General features: G+C 38.2%; 1 protein-coding gene across 2 annotated transcripts in view; it reads left to right on the forward strand.

Annotated features, from left to right (window-relative positions):
- ADCY8 (adenylate cyclase 8) overlaps positions 1–24,108 on the forward strand; it is a 119,808-nt gene extending 95,700 nt beyond the window's left edge. For both annotated transcript variants that reach the window (XM_061447715.1, XM_061447714.1), the window contains 8 exons: positions 1,412–1,501; positions 2,939–3,111; positions 5,835–5,916; positions 9,989–10,147; positions 14,025–14,171; positions 19,974–20,066; positions 22,417–22,531; positions 23,529–24,108. In XM_061447715.1, coding sequence (XP_061303699.1) covers positions 1,412–1,501; positions 2,939–3,111; positions 5,835–5,916; positions 9,989–10,147; positions 14,025–14,171; positions 19,974–20,066; positions 22,417–22,531; positions 23,529–24,016 — 1,347 coding nt within the window. In that variant the 3' untranslated portion in view covers positions 24,017–24,108. The remainder of the gene's footprint in view (positions 1–1,411; positions 1,502–2,938; positions 3,112–5,834; positions 5,917–9,988; positions 10,148–14,024; positions 14,172–19,973; positions 20,067–22,416; positions 22,532–23,528) is intronic.
- Positions 24,109–25,993: the final 1,885 nt, after the last annotated feature.

Here is a 25,993-nt window from a genome sequence, read left to right on the forward strand (position 1 = left end):
AACAATTATTTTTACTGTCATAAATTCAGAATGGCAATGACTTGAGTCACCAAGGCCTGACCACTACATTAAACAACATTCATAAAACCTCATTATTCTATATGTCAAAATTCTGCCATAATAATAATTTGCCAGGAGGGAGCTGCATGCATTTAAGGACAGGTAATGAAACTCAGTCTTGCAGTGTCCACTGAATTTAAACACACCCAGTTGGAGGGACAAAGATGTTTTCTAATGAGAGGCTTCAATTTCACCAAGGGAGCAAATGAGTCTTGTGGTTCTTGATATCAAGTGCATTCTTATTGTTATAAAATCAGAAAAGAAGTTTCTGATCCTGAAGGTCTTTTTAAAGACATGCAGAGTGGTTTTCATGGCATTCTGCCCTGCAGAGTGGTGCTGTACAACTCATAAACTTTCAGAAGGTACTAATAATTATCTGTTCTCACAGAGGACTGCAGACAACCTAGCTAATGTTGCTGCATTGCAGAGATGACTGAATTGCTGAAAGAACAAACAAGAGAGTTCCGAGTTCAAAATTCATTAGAATTTAATTATAAGAAATTGGGCTTAATTAAACAAACTCTAACCTGTTGGAAAGAAAGGCAGAGAAACTAGCTTGTACATACCAGGCTGATGAAATGACCTAGTATAAGCATCCAGATTGGATTAATATATGTAACACGAGACTCCATCTGCTTTAACTGCTAAAATAAGAAACTACTAATGATTTTTTTCCTGTGTTCTAATACCATGATCTATTGCAACTCAACACTGCTGTTTTGTTTAATATACTTGGTTTGAAATGCCATTAAAATAATGCAGGTCATAACAGCAAGAGCAGTTTTATATTCTCAAAACCGTTGTTTTATGAATGAATTTTCATTCTCTTCCATTCTAGGCATCACAACTGCAGTTCTGGGACCACATTATGTCTTGGCATAAGCCATAATGCATGGTACCATGGTATTTTGTCCCATATCTAGAAGGATAACACCGTCCCTTCCAACGTAGCATAAAAAAAAATGCTTGCAAACAAGTGCACACATGAAATCTGATTTTGTGTTTCCAATTCAATAACTTTCTCAATAGTTTGTAAAAAAGTATAAGCATTTTGAGAGGGTAATTCTTAAAAAAATCAAACATCACTCTTCTGAAATTCCCAGAGGAGCTCATTTTTCCTCTTTGCAACAAGAAATTATATGAATGCTACCCAGATGCTGAATGTCTATAGTTTTTATAGCTCCTCCCTTTCCATTTCACCTCCACAGTATGTCATCTTACTGTCAACTTAGCCCTTGGTGCCAGCTAGGGAGCCAGTTCTATCCCTGAACCCAATCAGTAGCCACACGAACACTTCGTCACCAGTGCACAATGTAGCCCTGATTTATTTATTGTTTTCCTTTCTTCACAGCTATGGTGTGATTTTGACAAACCAGTAGCCCTGAAGAACCAGACATTCAATTCATCTGCATCTTCCACAGACATCTGTTCCTATCCTGAGGTATTTCCAAGGGTACTTTTGAATCTGAGGCACAGATCAATAAAGATTACATGGCAACCACTACATGGAATCAATGATCTGTGTACTGGTAGCAGAGTCAGCTGCCTCAGCAGCACTGTGAAGCTGAATCTTTGCATTTATCCATATGCTGATCAAAAAAGCAGAGGCTGGTTACAAAAGGAATTAATCTTACAGTCTAATGGGGTTTAACAGTCTAACAGAGTTTTAACCTTTGTGCTTCATACAGAACCTTTAGGCTGGAAACACATCCAGTGATGATTTGATGAGCTGAGTGCAATAAAACACATTACTTAATTCATATGAAGCTAATGGAGACTAATACTTACAAAGCAAAACCATCAGTCATTCTGCTTTAGTTATTTTAAATTTGCATTTGGAGCAAAGAAAATCCTCTCTATGATGAGTAAGCAGGCAATAAAATCAATGGGTTGATCATGTGTGTAGATAAATCATAGAATCATAGAATTCTTTGGGTTAGAAGGAACCTTCAGATCATTTAATTCCAATTCCCCCCTGCCATGGACAGGGAAATAAATGCAATATGTTGGTTAGAAGGTCATATGGCAGTGTCATAATACCGCCAGCAGTATGCTGCCAATTGCAGGGATGCAGACTTTCCTACAGAACAATTGTACTAAAGTAAATCTGTACTCAGAAAAATGAATGCAATCTCTCCTAAAGCTGTGTGATAGGACTTAATTTAAACTACATTTGGACTGTGGGTGTTGATGCTGCTATTTTAAATCTGAACAGCTCATGGCCATGATTATCTCTCTATATCCAGTATCAACTGCATTGATTGCATTTGACAGATGACTAATCATTGAGAGAAACAAGACAATGAAAAGATTAGAAAATGATATATGAATAAAACTCCCAGGCATCAAATTTTAAGAGAATAATTTAACTAAGTAGACATGCAATATTGAAAATAATGTAAAAAAATCACAATAAAACCCCACCCAACCTTTGTCTTTATCCTCTCTTCAAGTAGCATGGGAAAGGAATTAAATCCTGATTAATGTGGATCTTGTACAAGTTTAGAAGGAATACAAATTATTGTCTCTCAGTTGGCTTTTTGTTGAAAAACTAGTACATGCAGCATCTCTCCCTTTCTTTTTTAATGACCTGAACTCCCTTTCCTTTCTATTACAGTGAGAATGCCATAAAAACACTTAGAAGGATTTCCATTGACATGGAGGTGCCCTGTAAAATAAAGAATTTGTAATTTCACATTCTGTTTTAACAAAACCCCTACTTTCAAAGTTCCCTATAACCTAAGAAGACGTAGCTGAGCACTGAAATTAGAAGCAAATTTTTTTATACTTCTGATTTTTTTATCATTTATGTAGACATTTGTGGAGTCCATATGTAGTCACTGATCATCAAAAGTAATCAGTGCTGTTTCCTATACAGTATTTTGTCTTCACTGGCGTGCTGGCAATGGTGACTTGTGCAGTCTTTCTTCGTCTCAACTCTGTCCTGAAGCTGGCAGTACTTCTCATCATGATTGCGATCTATTCTCTGCTGACTGAGACAATTTATGCTTCCCTTTTCCTTCAGTATGACAACTTTAACCACAATGGAGAGTAAGTGTTCACAGCCCCGTTTAGAAGATGCTTTTTAATAAGGTAATGGGTACTGAGCAGGATTTGTCTTTTATGTCTCCAATAGTTTATCCATGTTGCTACAAATACGTATTACAATGCATATACATTGGTTGCATCTGTTTGTGAAAATTACAGAGATACTGACTGAAATTCTCACCTCAGTTTAAGAAAACAGGAGTGAAAAATTTATTTTTAGGGGCAGGTTTTTAATCTAATAAAAGCCAAACTATAACATGTAGTTGCAAAAGATATAAGGGATACAAGGATGATCCTATTGTAGAAATGCATTTGAAGAACAGACTCCTCCTCCCAGACTTTCTTCCCAGCAAGAGGAGTTGAAGAGGAGGACAGAAGAACCACAGTAATTTGCAGAGTCAGAGATGCATTAAGTATTGCAATAACTTAATCTAGAGCAGCAGTGATTTAGGTCATTCAGAAAAACACTTCAGTCTTTGATAATTGACCAATTTGGTATGGCAGTTACTTGTGCTTGTCAGCACATTCCAAATGAAGATCCCCAGCATAACAGAAAAGCATGGATTTGCAATAAAATTAGCTCTCACAACAGCCACATCTTTATACATATTGAGGATCCACAAGCCTATCTTTCCTTGCTAGTTTCCTACAGTAGCCAGGTACCAAAGATTTGGGGTGCAATTATTTTTTCTAATGCTAGTTGTTCTCCTACAGATAATGATATGACATGCAGCATATTCACAGCAGATCCCAGCAAACACGACAAATGGCAGTAAGCAATACCTTGGCTAAGTAACTAGAAGTAGAAATCATGTTCATTGTCTTTAATTATTGTCACTAATCAAGCATGGTAAAGAAAGATTCTCCCTTGTATGAAAATCTTTGAGAATTTAGAGTAGTTTCTATTCCCTGTATCAGTAAAATTCTCCAGTGGCTTTTATCACAAGAATATCCTCTAGAGTAGCCAACAACCCAGGGGACAGGGAACTTAACTGAAATACTCCACTCTCAGGACAAGGATCTGAACTTCAGTTCTGACATTAAGGAACATGAGGTTCAAAGCTGTGTGCCCAGAAACTTACCTTTTTTCTTAGCTATACCAATTAGTTGAATAAAAGGTTTTGCAACTCCCACCAAAACTCATCTAGCTCACATATTTGTGGCTATAGCTACATCACACAGTACACAAAACCAGATGAGTTCATGACTAAGACCTTTCCTTTGAGGCTATTGCATTTAGCCAGTGTACAAGGGGTTCTTCTGGAATAAAATCTTTGGTAGGTTTTATTTCAGACAACTTCAGAATGTGAGACATTTGGATTCCAAATTATTTTAGATGACAAAGATGTTTTCTGCTGTCTTTTGCTCTATACTGTTGACTCATCCCATAGTGGCTCATTTCCTCACAGTACATTCTTTGTTAAGCCCACAAAGTCAGTTGAATTAGCTCTCTCACAATAGTTTCCTTTTGGTTTAGTCTCCACCAAGCTCTGCTCTTTCTCTCTCTAATATGTCAGTCATAGGACTCCTGCTCTGACAAATATCACCTGATCTTTTTCTCAAAATTACTATGGAAAATGGATTTTATATATTTTTGAATATCGAGGTAGACAGAAGAGTGTCAGAAAGTCTCTTCCAACTTTTGCTCCTTTTTTACTCCTTTATTATATTTTCTTTTTCACAGCTTCAGCACTTCTTAATCATTTCCTCATCTTTCAACAAAATAATTTCCAAGTATCCATGTTTGATTCATCTCCAGATTTAGTGCTTTCTCCCGTTTTTTTAACTATGAGATTGGCCCTACCAGTTCCCCATCCTCTTAATTAATGTCTTTTCCTTTGGGAAACATGTCTTTTTGAAACCCCATGATATTACAGAGATATTCACTTTCTTCATTTTTTTTTCATCTTTCCACATAACTGTAATTTTTCCTCATATTTGGAACCCCCTTTAACTGCTCTGGACACTTTTCACCTTATTTTGTCACATTCTCTTCATGCTCCACACACAACACCTCAGCAATTTCACACAGCAGATTTTGTGCAGCCAGTACCTTCTTGGCTCATCTTTGCTTTCCTACTGTGTGCAGTTTCCTTTACTTCCCATGTAGTAGGCAAATATTTCTTCTCTGTGCTTCTCCTTGCAGCTCATTAAAACCAGTCCTAATTACTATTTGCCATTTGTTTGGTTCCCCTTCGATCCACACCTCTTCCCTTAACTCACCTGTCCTCTATTCTTTTCTCACAATACAGGGATATTTAACTTTCAGCATCTGACTTGGGGTTCGTCTTTCATCTCCAGGCCAATTCATTGGGCTTTTACATTCACAGTCTGGAAGTTTGTCTTTCCCAGCTCTGACCTCAACCTTACCCCATCCAGATCCCACTCCCTGTACTCTGCAGAGGCTGTGTTGTTTACCAGGCTCCCAGAAGAGACTGACAGACACAGAGCTTGACTATCACATTTGAAAGAGGAAGGTCATCACCATCTGTGTACCTATAGTAGGCTACAGTTGAGTTATTTAATACATTTGTCTCCAAACAGTGAGGACTACAATTACACTCCTTTTCTCTTGAACTAATTATTGCTAAGTTAAATTCCCAAATGGAAGGGATTTTTTTAAAGAACAATGAAAAGCACCAGGAAGCATTATGAAATGAAATTTCTGAACAATTGCAATACTGAAAAATCAATAACTGTCATTTACTTTGGATTTTTTTTTCCAGCACAGACTTCCTGGGTACAAAGGAGGCATCTTTACTACTGATGGCAATGTTCCTTTTAGCCGTATTTTATCATGGTCAACAGGTAATGCAAATATTTGCTTTAGCCATTGCCTATATCACTTGCAATTACAGGATGTGACAATAATCACTTTCAAAATACCAGCTGCCTTTTTATCCTCTTGAGCATATGACCTTTAACAATTTAATAAACCCTATGCAGAATTTGATTAAAGAAAACCCACTTCTAATTCTGCCTAGCATTCTTAAAGAACATGTGCAATATGCTATTCAGCAATATACAAGTGATATTGAAATTCCTAATAGAAATTGAAGGAACAAAGAGGACTTCATTTATCATGGCATCGTATTGCTTCAGTGCATTTGAGAAGGCATAAAATCGAGATGAAGAAAGGGAAGAACAAACAGAAAATAATAAAACTCCAATGCAACAGCTTAGCGTCTTCATAAAGGAAAAACAACAGATTTGAGGTAATGAGAAAAATCTGCAGTTAAGCACCACCACTAACTTCTTCAGGTCATAGATCATTTGCAAAAATTCTTTCACATGGACTTAGATGGCAATCGGGATTTAGGGGCCTCAGAGCTTTATGACTGATATCCCAAATTTGTGATAAGCCATATAATATTCCCAATGATTCTTAGCATACCAAAGATACAAACCTACAGTCTTGGGAATCATCTTAAGTGAGACCAAGGAGTAAGAAAGATAACTAAAGGTGCTTATGTAGAGCAAGAATTAGGCAGAATCCAGGCAATGCTCTTCAGGATCACAATTCTGAGTGCAAATACCTGTCTCTACCAAAGCCCAATCCGAGGTGTTTAAATGGATTTTCCAGCCAAGAGACCTGTTTTCCATCCTGTTAATCTTCCTTCCATAAAAAAGGGTGGCTGCACTCAACTGCCTTTGGAAATGGTCCCTGAGATGTGCTAACCCCTGCATATCCTCCCAAATAATTCATAGGGCCACTTGGTCAATTTAACAATATCCAAGGGCAGTGCCCGGGACCATTTTCTTGTATTGTTTAATTTCTTATTATAGAGTTAACCCAAAGGTCTCTGTATAAATGCCAACTAAAAACATATATAAAAATTCCATCCCGAGCACATTTAAAAAAAACTCATCACTAATTTGAATTGATGGGAAGCACAGCTAACTCCAATCAATCTGCCCTCTGGCACAACTTTACTCTTCACAAACTGCTGAAGTGTTCTGAAGTAGAATTTCTTAAAAGTTGCCTCATTCTAGGTGGATTTACAGAAAGGATTACTTTTGTAAGATTATCTTCATGGGCCTTTAATTTCTGAACGACTAACTACTGTTCCTTATCCATTGTAATTTAAAGTTAATCCCCAGTTTTGCACCCAGAATTCGAAGTCAGATTCAAGAAAAAGTTGTCTAATCACACTTGGCTTTTTCTTAAAATCTTACCCATGCTTCAGACAATAAATTTTGAGGGTCTTTTGTGCTAAAACCACAATTAAAAGTAGTCTTGTCAATGTCACGTGACATCAAACTAAATAAACTAATTCCCTATTAGAAATTAAATTTCATCTAGAAGCACATTTTAGTGTAGTAAGAAAGGATATATTCTTATTTTATCCAGAGTTAAACTATTTTCAGTGGTTGAAGATGTCCCTTTGGGATGTAAATCCTTTTTTCTCATTCTCTAAGGAAGAATATGCCATCCATCAAATGCTGATCCTTACCTTGTGTTTTTCTTGCCTGTGGGAATTGTCTGCAGAGTGGTGGGGTTGTACAGCATTTAGAGAACATAGGTACTACTAGGCTTTCTGTGTAATACATCTTTATTTTCTTCACTCACTACGGGAATTAGGAGTGTTTCATAGAGCTATGTATCAGGGAAAGAAAACTTGGACATTTCAAGATTTATGTTGCAGTCATAGAATGAATCATAGAATAGTTAGGGTTGGAAAGTTATTTTTATTAGCTCCACCATACCCAGGAACATTTCTTTACTGTATAAAAAAATAAACCTAAAACTCAACAGAACTCAACTCAATTTGTTAGTTTTAACATATATCAGAACTCAGCAAAGCATCTTCTTGAAATGTTCTATTTTCAAACCTCATATGTAGCGCACCCTTTTATCTCTGAATTGAAAGGGTGATCTCCATTGCCCACTAGTGATGTAAGAAAAATATTTCATGTTACAATGTGATTTTAAATAACCAAAATGATGTTATCTGAAACGTAAAGATTAGCTGCTGCTATTCTGAGCTAAGCCTAGAGATGTGAAATTTTCCTGTACAGCTGTAAAAAACTGTACTGTTGTGGGTTTTTTTTCAAAGCTCTTATTGTAGTATTGTCGAATATTGGAAGAATCAAAGAACTCAGAATCCACCAGCAACTCCTGCTCCAAGCCAACCTCTAAAATACCTTTAGAACTTCTTGCAAAATTACAGTCAGTGTTACCTTTTCTCAATCAGACAAAGGTCAGTTATGATCTGGTATGGGCTCTGTCTTCCAGAACAAAAAGAAAGGGAAAGAAAACTGAAAAAAAAACTTAAAAACATTTTAAAATACCTTTTCCTGACAGTTTTTATGGTGCAGTTAATTTAGGGAATTAGTAGTCACAAAATGGAAGATCAGAATATGAGAATTGAAAAGACATTAATTGTTTATAAACGTAGCAATAGCATCTAGAGGGCAAGTAAGCCACTACTAAATAACATACAAGCTTTGGAAGTCTATATAAAGCCAAAGCCACTTTTGTATTTTGGGAAGAAAAGCTCCCTGGAGCTATAAAGGACTTATAAATCTTTTTGCACCATGCTTTGCATTTTCTTCTAAACCGTTTGCTATTGGTCATTGCTGGTGACAAAAACTGTGAACAGGATGAGTCACTAAACAATCCCTTTGTAGTCACTCTCACCCACTGCAGGCTTGCCCTTTATCTCAATTTGGCATGTGAATTATATCCCAACCACTTCCTTAATCCCAGCACTTTTTGGCAAACCTTTTGAGGTCTCTCCCAACTGCAAAATCCATCTATTTGCTGATATAGTATGTTGATCCGCTGGGTGTTTGATAATTATCTCTAGTTAGAGCATCTGACTTCACAAATATATTTTCTCTTTCAGTTTACTGCACACAGATATATCTCCATCATTTTCAATAAGGCTGTAGCTTAACAAGTCACCAGTTGAAATCTGCTTAAAAGTGTCCTTCGGTTTAATGCACCCAGAAGTTCTGGCTGTGTTGGTCTTGTCCATGTGCTGACACACATGTGTCTCTCAGGCAAGCAACATGATGTTTCAACATGTTCCTTGCTTCAGCTACCGGACAGTTGTCATTTATGTATATATGATTATGCATTTGTATATGTATATAAATACACAATACATATATATGTGTGTGTATATAGAAGCTGTGCAGGAATCTTCCTTTTGTTCTGTACATATACAACACTGAAAACCATTTAACTTTGGTTCATATCTGAGGGTGTCAGGCACTGCCACTGTGCACATACTAAATTGTGTTTGCAGACTGGATTCACAATACATCAGGGACAGAGTGTTTGAGAGGGTATCAAATAGCATGTCTTTCACTAGCTTTTTTAAGACATAAATTACAAATATCTGTATGTCCCAACAGTAGAAATACTTCATTTTGATGCCAGAGAATTGAAAGTCTTCTTTGGGAGTGCATTGGCTATTATATATAATTTTGCTGAAAGATGCTAATCCTTGAGAAATAAACTCCCTGTCTCTGCAAAGTGTTTAGGATGACCCTTGTGCTATTTCCTCATTAAACACATTTCATTTAAAAACACATATGAAAATAGGAACATATTTATTTCATACCAATACCAGTATCTTCCAATACCTTATCTCCTGTCTGACTCCACTATCTAGCTGATATAGAGATGTTTAAAAGGAGAATAATTTTGTGACATTTTCTAGCCACTGATTATAGCAATAATATGACAAATATTATTTTGCCCAAGGTTTCTCTGAGATATTCACCATACACAAGGCAAAGAAATAACCTCTTTTTCTGGCATTGAATGTGGATATATGGCAGGAGCAACCTGCCAGGATGACAATATGATCTCCACTCTTATCTAGTCAGGTTTTATTTTTGCCTTTTTTTTTTCTTTCTGGAACTACAGCTTGAATACACAGCAAGGCTGGATTTTTTGTGGCGTGTACAAGCAAAAGAAGAAATCAATGAAATGAAGGAGTTAAGGGAGCACAATGAAAACATGCTACGGAATATTTTACCCAGTCACGTTGCTCGTCACTTCCTGGAGAAGGATCGGGATAATGAAGTATGTATCAGCTTTATTTCTGATACTTTTGTCTGATTGGCAAAAGAAAAGCAAATCTGTTAGAAACTGGTTAGAACTTAGTTCTCGATAGGATTCATTACATAATTCATTATATTACATTTGATCAACATTAAAAAGACAGTCATATTTTAAAGTGAAATGTTCTGCCCTTCTAGGACCACATATAAAGTGGTGTTCCCAGGTTCAAACTCACCAGTAGGAGACATATGGACCTACTAATGCAAGTCGAGTGGAGGGCCACACTGACTGGGGGTGAGGACACGTAGCATGATGAGAGACTGAGAAAGCTGGGTTCATTTAAACTTAAGAGGAAAAGGCTGAAGGAGGATTTTGCTACTGTCTTCAACCACCTAATGAGTGCTTATAGAGATGACAGAGCAAAACTCTTCTCCAGTGTGCAGGTGGAAGGACAAGAGGCAATGACACAAGTTGCAGGAAGAAAAATCTCAGTTGGATACAAGGGAAAAAAAAAATCCCCAGAAAAGGGGTCATTATAGAGGGATCCTGAGAGGTTGTGAAACCTCCAGTCTTTGAGATACTCAACCCTCAACAGAACAAGGCTATAAAACACCTGACCTGCTTTGAGTGGGAACTGTATTAGATGACTTTCATGTCACTTCCAACCTATGAGTCTATGAAAATCTAGTATTTATAAAAAAGATATGTGAATTTAACATAATGCCTGTGAAACCTTAACATAGCCCAGTGTTGTAGAAGTATTATTGCAGCCCTGCCAGTTATTATGGAAGAAACCTGTGCAACAGCCTGCAAGAGACCTGAGCCTCTCTCATCTTCAGACCCAAGAGAACATTTTCACCATTTCAAATTGTCTCTGAATTGTCTCCTTGGGGCAGTTAACAAAATGCTCATTTCAGAAACATAGTTTGTGGCTATATTCTTAAAGAATATTCATAATACACACAGGCAAGCTTGATAAGGGAATCTCCGGATGTTCCAAAGACAGAGTTTGAAGAAAGGTTGCTGAAGGGATAAAGGAAAGTTCAGAATTTGTTTCTGAAACCAGCAGTAAGTCACTTACTCATTATCTGAAATAAGGCAAATACGTATTATAGTATCATCTGTGAATAAAGGCTATTGTATGGTGAAACCGGGAGTTACTCATGTAATTTTGGAATCATCTTTTATAATGAAGAGATTGCAGATGTTGCAAGATTCAGACTGCCAGACGTATCTATTCATTGTGCAGCAAAAAGGAATCAAGACTACCCTCTTCTGATTATACTTTTTGGAAATAAATGTAACCAGAAGAATTAGACTGTATAATGAGGGATCACGGTGTTCTGAATATATGATTTCAAATATCACCTAGGGAAGGGCAACATAGTGAGAAGCTACAAGAAAAGGCACTTTAGAAATGTGCCTCTTGAGGAATTTTACACTCTGTGGGTATTAAACACCACTCTGCACATAAGAAAATATCTGTGTGAAAGCAACCAAGTTAAAAGGCTTCATCGCAAATGGAACAGACCTCGATACCAACCATGAGTGTGTGCTGCCATACCTGAATTATGGATTTTTCTTTTCTGCCATACCTGAATTATGGATGTCCTTTCTTACACATTCATTCACATACACTCACATGCATAATAATCTTCAGAAGAAAACAGATTCCTCATGGATCACTGCTGATGCTTCAATAACTTGCCACTGAATTCAATTCCACCACCCCTGCTTTTTGTAAGGCAATTTCCAGAGTGACTATACTTGGAGATGATTTATGCATGAGCTGGCTGGCTGTAACATCTACCAGATTTCAGTACAATCAATCCTGCAGTTCATGTCTGGCTATTAAGTTAATTTCTCTGCTCTCAAAAAATGAATTCCCAAATGTGTACTGTAAGCGTTTTCTCATGGATGTATTATTTCTGTCTTGAGGCTTCTTACCAAAAATAGAAAAAAGGAGCAGCTGAAGGCTCAGCCAGTTGTTTTCTATCTTCATGATCTGGTCAAAGAGTATGACTGAGTATATATGTACTTCTCTTAGCACATATTGTTGAGTTTTCCATAAGCATCCATGAACTACCATGTGCATTTCTTTTATTCTGTACCTACAAAAGGGAATAAGAGTGTCCTTAGAATATAGCTTCCATGAACCCATAGATATTCTTCAATGAAAGGACATGTAAGGGCAGGAAGGGAATTGATCATGGGGTTTTTCTGAAGCTCTGCAGTACCTTTGGAAACTAACAGAATTTTCCCACTTTTGCTGTAGGATGATTTGTAAAAGAATCTACAGAAGTAGCAGCATTTGCAGCATAGAAAAGTACAGGGCAGGGGTTCAGGATGCTTCTCTAGGGAAAATCTGGATGAAGGAAGGAGTCTGAGGTGTTCACATCAGGTGGTGTATGACATCCACCAGTAAGCCCTTTTATCATGAGACCAAAGCACTAAAATTTCTGAAAGTACACGAAAAAGAACATTGAGAAACAGCTGTTCCAGGTCAGAATGTCCTAAGAGAAGACCCAGAACAGAAATGAAAGTATCCACCATTGAGTAAAACAACAGAAGCTGAACCTAGAAAAATCTTAAACGAAACAGAATGCATATGGTTATGGTATATTAGCCACTAGAAAGCCTACTAGGAGTTGTGGGGGAGATCTGTCCTTGGCATTTTTAAAGTTGAAGTTGGTTTTGTTCCTAAAAATGTGCTTGGCTTCAGAGAAATTACCACATTCTGGGGAGGGACTCTTCATTGGGGACTGTAGTGGCAGGACAAGAGGTAATGGGTTAAAACTTAAACAGGGGAAGTTTACATTGGAAATAAGGAAGAAGTTCTTTACTGTGAGGGTGTTGAAGCACTGGAATGGGTTGCCCAGGGAAGTTGTGAATGCTCCATCGCTGGTGGTGTGCAAGGCCAGGTTGGACAGAGCCTTGGGTGACATGGTTTAGTGTGAGGTGTCCCTGCCCACGCAGGGGGTTGGAACTGGATGATCTTAAGGTCCTTTCCAACCCTAACTATTCTGTGATTCTATGATTCTCACATATATAATGAGAAGAACCCATCAATAAATAAATATCATTCAGTACCAGTGATTTATATGAATAACATAAGTGGAAACATATCCCAGAGCATACTCTGTCCTCCTGTGTCTGACTCTTATAATCTGCTCTCTGTTCCCAGAGAGTCCATTGTCATGCTCACTTCTTTTTTTCCCTCCTTTCAAACTCTAATAGCAGGAACCTCTCCCAGAGCCAGGCAACCAAATAGCTCCATAGTCATCTTAGGAGAACCACGGTTTACCACAGAATAAGGGCTCTCTGAAAACCTTGAATAGACGAGCTTGCATAGAGCTGCAGTAGTGTGAAGTATAAATTACATACCAGAAAACGTGGCCACTGAGAGGACCTTCTAGAAAGAGGTCACATGAGACTCTTTAAATGGTCTGATTCTTGATAATTACCAGATTTAGAAATATATTGTCAACTGCAAACATTTGCGAGACAGACTTAAACACCAATAAATGACAAACATTTTCCTTTTACTTGCCTAACAGTGTTTGATTCTCTGGTATTCACACTTGCAATTGCATCCTTCATTTCTTCAAGTGGTTTCCATAAAAACAAAACATGAAAAATTCTGTTTCCTCTTTGTTGGTGTAGCTTCCTGACCTCTGAAGCAGAAAGAGCAGAGCAGGCTTTCAAAGAAAGGGCAATCCCTGCTTATAATCTGTGATAAAAATGTGAAAGCTTTCAGCCTCCTCCTGTTGAAATAGGCTAACAATATACTAATGCTAACCTCAAATATAAGGTACCATGCATGGAAAAAATAAGAAGCCAATTACATTCTCCTCCCTACATTACCACTTCAACACTTTTTTCTTCATTGTTCTTTTAGGAATTATACTCTCAGTCCTATGATGCAGTTGGTGTGATGTTTGCTTCTATTCCTGGATTTGCTGACTTTTACTCTCAGACTGAGATGAATAACCAAGGAGTAGAATGCCTACGTTTGCTGAATGAAATCATTGCAGACTTTGATGAGGTAATACCAGCTACTAGAGAAAATCTGATATTGCTTAAACGATGAGCTCCCAAATTATAAATATGTCGTCCTAAATTGTCAAATTTAGTAACTATTCTGCTTCCAATAAAGGTCTGATATTTTTATTCCAATTATAACTATTTAGCTTTTTTGAACTTAGTCTTGTCAAACTTTGGTCTTAATGACCTAGTGAAATAGAGACTGAAGTCAATAGTTACTTGAGTGTAAACACATATAAATAAAAGCACACTGCTCTAGTGTAACTAGAAATAGACTATGTCTCAGTTTGAAGAAAGGTTGAAGATATTTGAAACAGTTCTGGAAAGCAGTGGTCTAAAAATCCAAACAGCTAAAAAACTTGTTTCGGAAGACACTGGTTGAATGCACTCAAAGAATGTAAAAGGTAAAACAGTGTCAAATTAAATGTGAAGCAGGCAGCTCAGGAGCAAATGCTGGGTAGAGAGTGAAAGCAGGTGACTTATTAACTGAGGTGACTTGTTTGGTCAGGTATGTTATACAGAGGTAAATGACATAAAGCTGTTTGCTTTACTGAGGAATTCAGAGGTGAAGGTTGATTTAGGAAAGGACACCCCTTTAAGAAAGGGAGCTGAGGAAGGGTAAGATGAATAGGAGAAGAAAAGTCAGATCCTCAGTGTAGCTGTTGCTAGGTGAAAGCAAGGAAAACCTAGAAAGTAAAGAGAAAGTCAACAGCAAGTTACATATTTGGTACTGCATCTCTGCCAGCTAGTTAGTAAGGAAGCTTAAACAGGTGGTATCACGCCCTGCAATGAGCCTAAGAAGAATTAGAAAAGGGGACATAACCTATACACTGCAGCAGTTTTCAGGAGTGTGTAGCCCTATTGAGTTCCCCAAATGATAGAAGTAGAATCTGAGCCATCCCTACTCAGCAGTGAGATTGGATCTGTTTGCCAGACTAGAATGGTCCAGAAAGAAAAGAGGAGAGGAAAGGGGGAGGTCACACTGGTATCATTGGTCTGTGACTCCAGTATTGGAGGGGGTATTTAAAAAGAAAATGCAAAAAGACATCCTTTACAGAATTCTGCTGAGCAAGGCAAGATTAGCACTGAACTGGACAACAGGGGAGAGGGCACGTGGATGGCACAAAATCATTGAGAAACAGTAAAAAATCCTACCCAATAAACCATGTTCTGTTTAATCTCTGCTTATCCCAAGGGATTTTTGAATTCAGTTCTGTGTTGTGATAGAGTATCAACTGAATAATTGATGAGTGTATTCTCAGCTTAAAATTAAGATGCAATTCAAGAAAAGAGAATTTGTTCCCTTAAAAGGAGCTGTATCTGGATCTCACATCCCACACGGACTATGTAACCACAGAGCAATTGTTTTAAACACAGAAAGGAAAAATCTCCACTTAGGTTGTGATTTGTAGAAAAAAAGAACAACTTTTACCACTTTGGCTCACAAATTAAAAAACATTATCAGAATGCAAAAGATCGAGTTTCTCAAAGAAGACAAGAAGGCATACTTAGTCTTTTCATCTTTCAGCTTAATCTGGACCAGGATTCTGTCCATAGATTAAGCATACAGAATTTTTTTTCCAGAAAACTGAAGCCTTGGCAGAGTTCAGACCTCTCCAGGGTTTAGAACGCAGCTGAATTAAGATTTGACAATCAGTGTCTCTTTTATTATTATTTATTCAGTTTTACCTCAGCCCTACTTTAAACAGACCTACTTTAAAAGATTTCTTTGGAAATCTAGCCTACAGGTTTTTTGGTTGGTTGGTTTTCTGTGCTTTAAAGAGCAATTATCTCCAAGGGCTTCAGAGAACTGTACTGGAGGAAAAGATGAAAGTGAAAGGCATATGACTGAGAAAAAGAGATTAGGGAAAAAAACTTATTATTTATTTTAATTATTATTCCATCCTATGCAGCAAGTAATCTAAGGCCTCTCACAGGTTTTGAAGCATTTATTTTCAATTTTCTCCCCTGGTGGAAGCTATGTTATATTAATTTCATAATTGTGAAACAAAGGCACACAGGGGTTATCTAATTTCCTGCCTTTTTATTAAAAACATAGAGACCTATTCCCATGCCAGAAGGTAGAACCTAAATATGAACCCAGATCAGGGTGTTAACTGCACCTTCACCCTTCTTCATCCTGGGCAATCTTCATGGGGAATGTTTATAGATTAGCAGCTCATAAATACTAGACCAGGGTTAAGATAACATACAATTGGTCAGATACTAAAATTACTAGTGAGAAACAGAAGAATTCACAGGGATGCAACCCTGTGCATTTTAATGGAAAACAAAACTCCTCTCCTGTCGAAAGAGCTCTGACACCTGCTAAGCTCCTGCACTCTTTTCCCTATAGGTATAAATACCTGCTTCTTAACCCTGAGATCTTGCACAGCTGTCAGCATGCTTCTTGATTAATAGTTTTGTTTTTCTTTCCAGATCTGATTAAAATGATTAAGGCTCAAACTTAATGTGAAGCTTATTGCTATAAGATATTTTGTCATGCATGTGCATGCAATCTTCACCACAAAATTCCTTTGCTGTTGTGGCGATTACTGAAGAGAAGGTTTTCAACAAAAACCCTAACACAATATTACATTCAAGCCCCTAACACATGCTCTGTAATTAATAAAGGACTTAATTTGGGACCTTATTATACCTCAGACATATTAAGTTGAATAATAGATATGTTCTTGCTACAGGTAGTAAATGAAATTATGTGATCCCCTGTTGACTGCTAACCTACTTCCAGATTGGCCATGCCATTAGTTTATTCTGTCTAAGCAATCTCAAAGGTGAAATGTTAGAGAGACAAAGTCAGTCAAACAAAAAGCAGTGAACGGTGAAATAGATCCTGCCACCAAAAACTTCATGGGGTAGGAGGCCACAGAGGACTCAAGCTGTGATTGGGTCTTTCTTAAAGTGCTGGGAGAACCTGGAGCAAAAGTTGGCCTTGGAGAGTAGGTGACTGACTCTTCTTAAAGCACAGAGTTACTTGGAGCTTTTGTTTGGGTTTGTTTTATTTTGACTCTCTGATGGCTCACAAATCTGGTTTTTACACTGGCAAAAGGATTTTTTTAATTTAATTTGACATATAGCATCATTATATAATACAGTTATAGATAGCTTCTGTACCCAAGCACATAGATGTTGACAGGAACAGTCCATTCATCAAAACTAAATATAACCATTGCAAATCTACTTTATACTTAACCATTTTTATATAACTATATTCTTGAGACATATACATTCTTAGAGATGTTGCACAAAAAAAAATAATATTGGAACATTTTTCCTAAAGATTATGAGTCTCTAAGGATTTTTTTTAATGTAATGTTCTTTCTAGACTTTTTAATCTATCATTTATGTATCTTAGTGATGTTACTGTTGGGATTTGCACTTTAATAAGAGCTTTCTACCTCATGGGCTCTTCTTTCCCCCATTTTCTTTATCCTGCAGTGATTTACATGGTGTTTATGACAACAGATTTTAATATATTATGTTGCCACTAAGAGAGGTTTCAGCAGAATGCAGGATCCTGCTTTCAGAGTTTGCTGATTACTTCTCAGTTGTGTGCCATGTCCTGAAACATCTCTTTTGTACTACTTTGTACATGTTTCATTGTACGTGTATATCCCAGGGTCTGACCTCCCTTATAACCTTGGCTGTGCATGAATAGTGACATCAAGCCATTAGTTGCTTTTCAGATACCAACCACACTGTAGTGTTTGAAAATGTTCTTGGACTAGCTTGTCAAATTAGCAAACCTATTTAAATGTTGTAACAAACAGCAGCTGATTTAAGACTGACTTGGAATATCTTTTCCTAATATCAAAATCCATCATCCTGTCACACTGTGAAGAAAGTAACTGGTAAATAAACCATTACCTGGAGAAGGAAAGAAGCTAGCTAACAGACAAAGATAAAGCAGGTTAAAAATAGAGATTTGGAAACAACAATGAATGAGAAAAAAATATATAACTTGAGGTTTTTTTCCTCTAAATTTTTTCACAGCCAATAAGTTCATTCTCTCTTAAAAAGAGTAATTTTAGATATTTCTCATACATTTTAAATTACTGTGCTGTTTGCTTCCAGCAACCATCTGGAAATTAAAATATAGTCTGTTTTTAACCAAGACCATTTTCTCCCTTTGCCCCCACACCTGGTGCTCTCAGACTGCTCACAAAAGCAGAGTTACAAGAAATTATCTTTTTCTTTAAGAGAGCAGTTGGAATAGCTGTTCTTGTAGGAGGGAAACGTAGATAATGGGCTTTTCTGGCAGCCTGAAGAAAAATGAGGAGCAGGTCAAGTTTTTGGACTTTCCCGACTTGGAAGGGAGCTATTAACCATATGGCTTTGTATTCCCTGCTCACAATGCTATGCAGCCTCCCATTAGAGACAGATGGTGTGATATCTGTACATGAACAGCAAAGGTTCCAAGACCCTGACGCTCCGGCTGACGTACACTGTGGTTAGTTCAATGGCTTGGGATATTTCATGTTATGCCTTTGGTATGTTTCTCCCTTTGAATGAAACAATCCTTTTAGGTTTTAATTGACAGGAAATTCAAACCCACACGGTGGGAAAAGGGAAGCATGACAGTGTATAAAAAAGGAAGAAATGCTTCACTAAATTTTTGCTTGACCACAGCAGGATTTTTTTTTTTCATTCAAATCCCAACTAAGTTGAACCTTTAGAACTGAGAGTTTGAAATTCTTCTCTATGAACTCCTTTTTCCTTTCAGGACCGCCTAACCATATTGGTACCTAAATTTATGAGATACCATACTGTTTATCATGAAGCATTTGGGTATCAACACCAACAAACACTTTCTTAAATCCTGTGATGAGATGATATCTACCCGTATCCCACATAAAGCTCTCTTATCATTCACTGATTCATAACCTAAACTCTGTTTGGGTCTTTCAAGGACTGTAAGGCTCTTGCTTCTATTTCATGGAAAGCCCTAAGATAAACTGAATACAGACTTGAAATAGGGACCAAACTGTCACTCCCACTCCAGTCACTGCTTTAGTCACTAGACTAAATTTATTCTTTCTCTTGTAGATTCTCAAGCTGGCAAGTCCTTTATGCCTATTTAGCACCTATAGTTGTCCCAAATAGATACTGGGTTTTACCACTTCCCATTGGCTCCCTGTATTTCTTGTAGAAGGGGAAAATACGCAACAAAAGTGCAGACTGAAAGACCCAATTGACATACCACTGTTAGGTCTGACAGCAAGTATAGGAAAGCATGGGATACAGGAGGACTTGGTCTCTCATAGAAGTTCTTTGCAGGCATCTACCTTCATCCATGGACTGTGTAAGATGGTTAAAATGGTTGATTTAAGTGGACTGAATTCCCTTTAACATTGGTCTTGTCACCTGAATTGTTGCTGCACTTAATTTGCAAACTGAGTTCCTCCAAAAGAGATTTAAAAAAACTCTAAAGTGATCAAGTCCTCTTATATTCATACATACATACACAAAAAGTCTGTCTTCACTAATTTTCAATGGTTATAGGACTCATCTGCATTTTGGTTAGGCTGGAATATGCATGTCTTATATTATCCATTATATAATTTATCAAACAGCTTTACAGAGCATAGCAGAACTTAGTTTGAATGCTCTCTGTGGGTAGATGATTTGCAAAGGGGCTCAGTGTGCCCCAGAACCCAGAATGAACTCTGCGTCATGACCAACTGGAAGATACCATGAGTGTAATGATTCATTTCAATATCTGTAGAAGCATTTTGAATTAAGAATTACAGAAGTAAAAGTGTTTTTTTTCCATATGTATTAGTTACTAGGTGAAGAAAGATTTCAAGATATTGAAAAAATTAAAACGATTGGCAGCACATACATGGCCGTGTCAGGATTATCACCCGAAAAACAGGTAAGAGAATGGTTTTCTTTAAGGATCAGAGCTCTGTTGTGTCTGACCATTCATTTTAGAGATTATTAGCATTATCTTTAGGATGTTCACAGAGTTGTGTTTGTTAAAATAAAATAGACATTTGGGGCTTCTGGCAGACAACAGTTGCACTTCTTGAATTGAAATGCCATCTTATGTTCAGGAACAAGGAACATACGGATTCTTTCCTCAAATTTAGGTTTATAAGAGAGAAAAAAAAAAATTCATTTCAATCACACAGATGTGAATCTGGAGCAGGTCTTTGGACATACTCTAAGGTTACCACTGTAACAGACTGGAATCTGGCTGATAGCCTACAAAAATCTATGAAAATAGAGGATCTATTAACTGACAGCATACATGAGCAAGGTTAACATTGAATTTGTACGTTTTTGTGATTATGTAGCTGTATATCTACAGACAGATGTATCTATTAGAAATCATAAAGAAAGCAGACCCATCAATTTCACTGAAGAAGATCACAAAGCCAGATGCATGCACACTGCCCTCACTTGCAAGGGTAGGAACCAAACTGAGGGTAAAATCAGCCACAGAGGACACATGCACATTTACAGCCATAAGCCTCAGATAAGTCAGATGAGAGAAATCTATTCATAATTGCACCCAAGAATATGCTTGGAAACAAGGTCTCCAAAGGAATAAGACGAGGCTATAAAATACATCCATCGAGAAGTCGGCTGTTGCTGAAATCTGCCTTGCTTGGTAACCAGTGCCTCTCCCCAAGGAAAAGCACCACAAAAAAAGGTGTGCTGCCCCAGATCAATCACAGAGTGGGAATCAGATCTCCCCAGGCTGATTCCAACTGCCAGAGAAGCAGAAGTCAGATTAGTGTGAGCCTTATAAACTAGAAAATTTTCACTGTTTGTTTAGAATACATTATGAAACATGTAGAGTGTAACTAGCTGAGCATCTCCCACCTACAGAGTAACAAGAGATGTTGACAGCTAGAAACCCACAAAACAAGACAAGCATGAGATTTTTGTTTTTTTCAACTCAAAATGCCTCTGTGCAGATATGAGCAAAGAAGGACTGAACATCAGGGAGGTAGCTGGTTGCATCTACACAGTTTCTAACCACTTCTTTTGACTCAATGTGGGTAAAAATGCAAAGGGAGAAAATCTTTAATACATTTCCAAGACCGATTAACTCATCCTTTTTCTTGAACTATAATAGCCTCATGGAATTTTTATGTATGCTTTAAATATAATAATCTTCATACGTACATGTCTATCACCTTGTCAGCATTTAAGAGGTGAGGGCTGCTGATGGAGGTTGGCATATTGTGAACTGAATGAAGCTGAGGACAAGGACTGAGCACAGTGTGAACAGAACAGGGTGATGATGCCAGGGAGATCACAGAATCACAGAACACTTAGGGCTGGAAAGCACCTTAAGATCATCTAGTTCCAGCCCCCTGCTGTGATTATGTTCAGTACGAAACACTGAAGTTGAGAAAAATTGCAAAGCGCTGGACTGCATTACCCAGGGTGGGACATGCAATGCTCTGTTCCTATGGCCTGAAAATTTGTTTGATGAAAGAATTACCTGGCTTCAGAATAGATGAGATGAAATCATGCCACTGTTGAGCCAAAACCACAGCTGTTCTTAACTCTACTGCCTACTTTTTTCCCTTGAGAGTCCTTGCCCTGTCATCTGTTCTGTTGCTGTTCTGTGAAGATCAAAACCTACTCCTGGTCCCCTGTATATCTGTATATCAACTGCCCTGTAGGAATGGAAATGGAGGGAAAGGAGCAGAGAGTGACTTGACTGCTCTAAGCAGAGGTGATTAATGAGCTACAGAATGGCTTTTCCTCTGCCGCTTAACCCATCCCAGGTTGCCTGGGTTGCCCAATTGTTCCTGCCACTAGTCCATCACTCCGAGTACTGGAACTGAGTGGTTTTTGGGCAACAGTTTCAGCAAAGGGAAATTACATTTTTCACTCCTTTTGCTTATGTGGGTTATCCCTAGTTCTCACTAGATTTTGTCCCTTCCATCTGAGCTATCTCAATCCTCTCTAAACTTCCTTTCTCAGCCTTACACCTCTTTCATATGCCTTATCAATTCCCATGATTGCCTGTGAGATTATTGACAGGAAATTACTTCCTTTTGTACACTAAGCTTCTCTGTATCCAGGTATACAAGTGTTGTAGCATAGATGGGAAGCATTACTGTTAATGATATCCTACCTCTCCTGGATCTAGTGTGTTGAGACTGTTCTTACAAATTCCAAGTTCAGATACTTGGTAAGGATGGGTGGGAGCTGGGCAAATGAAAAACTTCTAAAACTTTGCTTTATAAATTACTCCTCAGCAATGTGAAGACAAATGGGGGCATTTGTGTGCTCTGGCCGACTTCTCCATAGCTCTGAATGAAAGCATACAGGAGATCAACAAGCATTCATTTAACAACTTTGAACTCCGTATTGGTAAGCACAGCTCAAACATGAGAATTAAAATGAGGTTTTGACTGCAACGATCCACTCATAAGTGCCCCCCCCCCAGAAGCACTGCAAGGACATGTACAATTTAATAGACTCCTAACATGCTATTCTCTGGTTTGAAACTGACTTAATTCCAGGCAAACTTAGAAACAAGAAATGCTGTCTTTGCAGAATATGGGTGCTGATTTGGGGACTGTAGGAGCTCTAAGTTTTAGTGACTTGTGAATGAGTAGCGTAATTAAGCTACTGTCTTTAGCAAGGCTGGCAAAGATCCCATAGATACAACACAAAAAGCGAAGTGGGAGCCCAAACCTAACCCCAGCTTGATATGTGATTGCACAGCCTCTAATTAATCTCCCAGTCTTAGAATCTTTTTCAGTAAAGGGGTAATAGTAGCTTATCCTAAACCTTGTTTTGCACAAAAACTGAATTCCAGTTCTGTCCTGTTCAGTGTCAGCAGCTCTGAATTGCTGTAGTGGGGAAGCTATTATCTGGGATGGGATATTCTGGATGGCTAGTAAGATGGGACATGAATAGATGGCCTGAATTTATGGTACATAGCAGGAGTAAATCTGATGGCTTGTCATGTTGACTGGATCAGTGGCCAAAAAAAAAAAAGCCACCCGCTTGACTGTATAGCACCAACAAGGTTTCCTTCAACAAGAGCATACCCAGAGAGATCCTTCCAGACAGATCTTTCTTACTCCATAAGCATCAGTTTGAAGGAGCTTTGGCAATAATGTGCAGAATACAGATGATACAGAAGTACTGTGGTTGCTGTGGATATCACTTTTCATGTTTTACAGCTTTTCTGGCTTCTTTTTTTTACTTTCTTTGTATACACACCTCTTCCTTAAGCTTAGAGATAAATGTACCTGACCCAGGATTCAACTGCTTCTTAAGTGCAAATATGTTTTTTAGCAATTCTTGTCTAACTGGCTGTCTCTTCTCATTTTTATTTTATTTATTGTATTTGTAATAGGGATTAGCCATGGCTCTGTCGTAGCTGGAGTTATCGGTGCTAAGAAACCTCAATATGATATCTGGGGCAAAACGGTTAATTTAGCAAGTCGAATGGACAGCACAGGTGTTAGTGACAGAATACAAGTGCCTGAAGAAACGTATCTGATCCTGAAGGACCGGGGATTTGCCTTCGACTACAGAGGAGAGATTTATGTCAAAGGTATCAGTGAACAGGAAGGAAAAATCAAAACGTATTTTCTTCTAGGAAGAGTTCAACCAAATCCTTTAATCTTACAACCAAGAAAACTGACTGGACAGTATTCATTAGCAGCTGTTGTATTAGGACTTGTACAGTCTCTTAACAGGCAAAAACAGAAGCAAATCCTTAATGAGAACAATAACTCTGGAATCATAAAAGGACATTACAACCGGAGGACTTTGCTTACTCCTGGTGGATCTGAGGCAGCAGCCCAGGCAGAGGGGGCTGATAAAACTGAATTGCCATAATCAGTATTTTGTTTGTGTTCTTTTTTTTTTTATTTCTTTTATATATAAAAATAAATATACAAATAAAAAGGGTTTAATTTTTTTTAGAAGAAGTGTGATTATTTTCTGGTGTAATGTTTCAGTGAGATTCAAATTCCAACATTTTAATAAATGGTACCAGCATCTCTCTCCCCACCTCTCTCACCCCCCACACCCCGCTGTGATTCTAACATCTAAGCTAATTGCCTGGTCTCCATAAAAGCCAGGGAAAAGCTAGTCAGCACAATCAAAGGATTTTAAAGTCTGCTATCTGCCCAGATGTATCTGTGTATAGAAGAGATGAATCTCACCTTAAACCCCTGATTCCATTGAGTCCACTGGATGTACGCTCTTGAAATAGCCTAAGGTGTCCTCCTCACAAGTGTGTGACTGCTCTGTGGACAGATAAAATTCATGTTGATATCTACCTGACCTCTTGTACCCAAGCCAGGAGGACCAGGCTCTACTGTAAGCACTATGTCATATCTGTCAGTCCCATTTGGAGAGCTCAAATGCAGTAGGTGTCTTGGCCAGCACAAGACATGTACGAACAGATGGCAGAATCACACCTGAATGACAAGTCTGGAGCCTCCAGCTGAGTCCAATGAAGGCACTAATCAAATTCTCCAGAGTCACTGTCCAAAGTTTAGCTCTTAAAAGCTTCACCAATCTGAGCTCTCATTAAAACATTGTCTAAAGCTGTAAAATGAGTACGTGCTAAAGTACAAAAGCTCACCGCTAACTCCTGCTCAGTTGCCTCAAGAGGAGGAGAGGCCAAGATGGGGGATACCCCAAAGTATTACTGTGCCACAACAGAGGCAGCCCTGCTGGGGTGCTAAACTGGCACACCTAGGTGCTACAAACCCTGTACCAAAGGGAGGATAACTTTTTTGGTGAAGGCTAATCAACTTCACCTTGAAAGTGGTAAATGTATATCACAGTCTCATGATTCATCGTGACCTGCAAAGTGCACAAATGAACCTCTCATCAAGTCTGTGTGCTCAAATGAGCTGGTTATATCTCAGTAAATATTTTCTTTAAAGTAATTCACAGATGGAAGCAGCAGAACCTGTAATTACACAACAATCCCCAGATGAAACCCCACACAACTAATAGAGTGCAACATACAGATTATTCCTAAATACAGGCCTTGCTTTTTCAGCCTGTTACTTAGTCCTTAATGAAAATTGGAGGTTCTTGGGAGCATCACCACTGGATCAGATACATTGTCAAATGATGGACAATATGGTTAGGAAATCTTGTTTTCCATATTTTGAGACATTATTTTTTGCTAAGAAAAGAGTCACCAAAACAGGAAAGTGTTTAATTGTAAGAAGATAAAAATAATGATTTTCATTGGAAAATAACCCATTGGATTGGATTGTGAGGCCAGATGTAATTAGCTGAGTTCTGCCTTCAGAAACATAAAATAATAAAAATGCCTAAATATATTCCACACAAAATTTTATCACAGAATAATGGGTCTGAACACGGAGACCAAAGAGATTCTGAAATCACGCAATCATAGAATGGTTTGTATTGGAAGGGACCTTGAAGGTCATCTATTTCCACCCCCCCTGCCTTCCACTTGACCAGGTTGCCCAAAGCCTCATCCAAGTCCCGAAGAATAGGGATACCTTCCACTTGACCAGGTTGCATCAAGCCCCATCCTACACGGCCTTGAACACTGACAGACATGGGGCAGCTACAATTTTGTGGAGCAAACCTGTTCCACTGCCTTACCTGGGGGGCACTGTTAGTGACCAGTCGGCAACTAGATGTGATACCATTCACAGCTGGTCTTGGGGCTCGGCCATCCAGCCAGTGTCCAGCCCAGGGAAGAATACACCTCTCCATGACCAGAGACAGCTTCTGTAGGTGAAGCTCCTTGGCAGAGGAGAGCACCTCCAGAGAGGACACTTCAGCCCCAGAGCGTGTGGACATTGCAGAGCCCAGGAG

This window comes from Pezoporus flaviventris, unplaced genomic scaffold, assembly GCF_033815535.1.
Source record: "Pezoporus flaviventris isolate CSIRO_AGI_PZ_B2104156 unplaced genomic scaffold, CSIRO_AGI_Pfla_v1 ptg000007l, whole genome shotgun sequence".
NCBI classification, from domain to species: domain Eukaryota; kingdom Metazoa; phylum Chordata; class Aves; order Psittaciformes; family Psittacidae; genus Pezoporus; species Pezoporus flaviventris.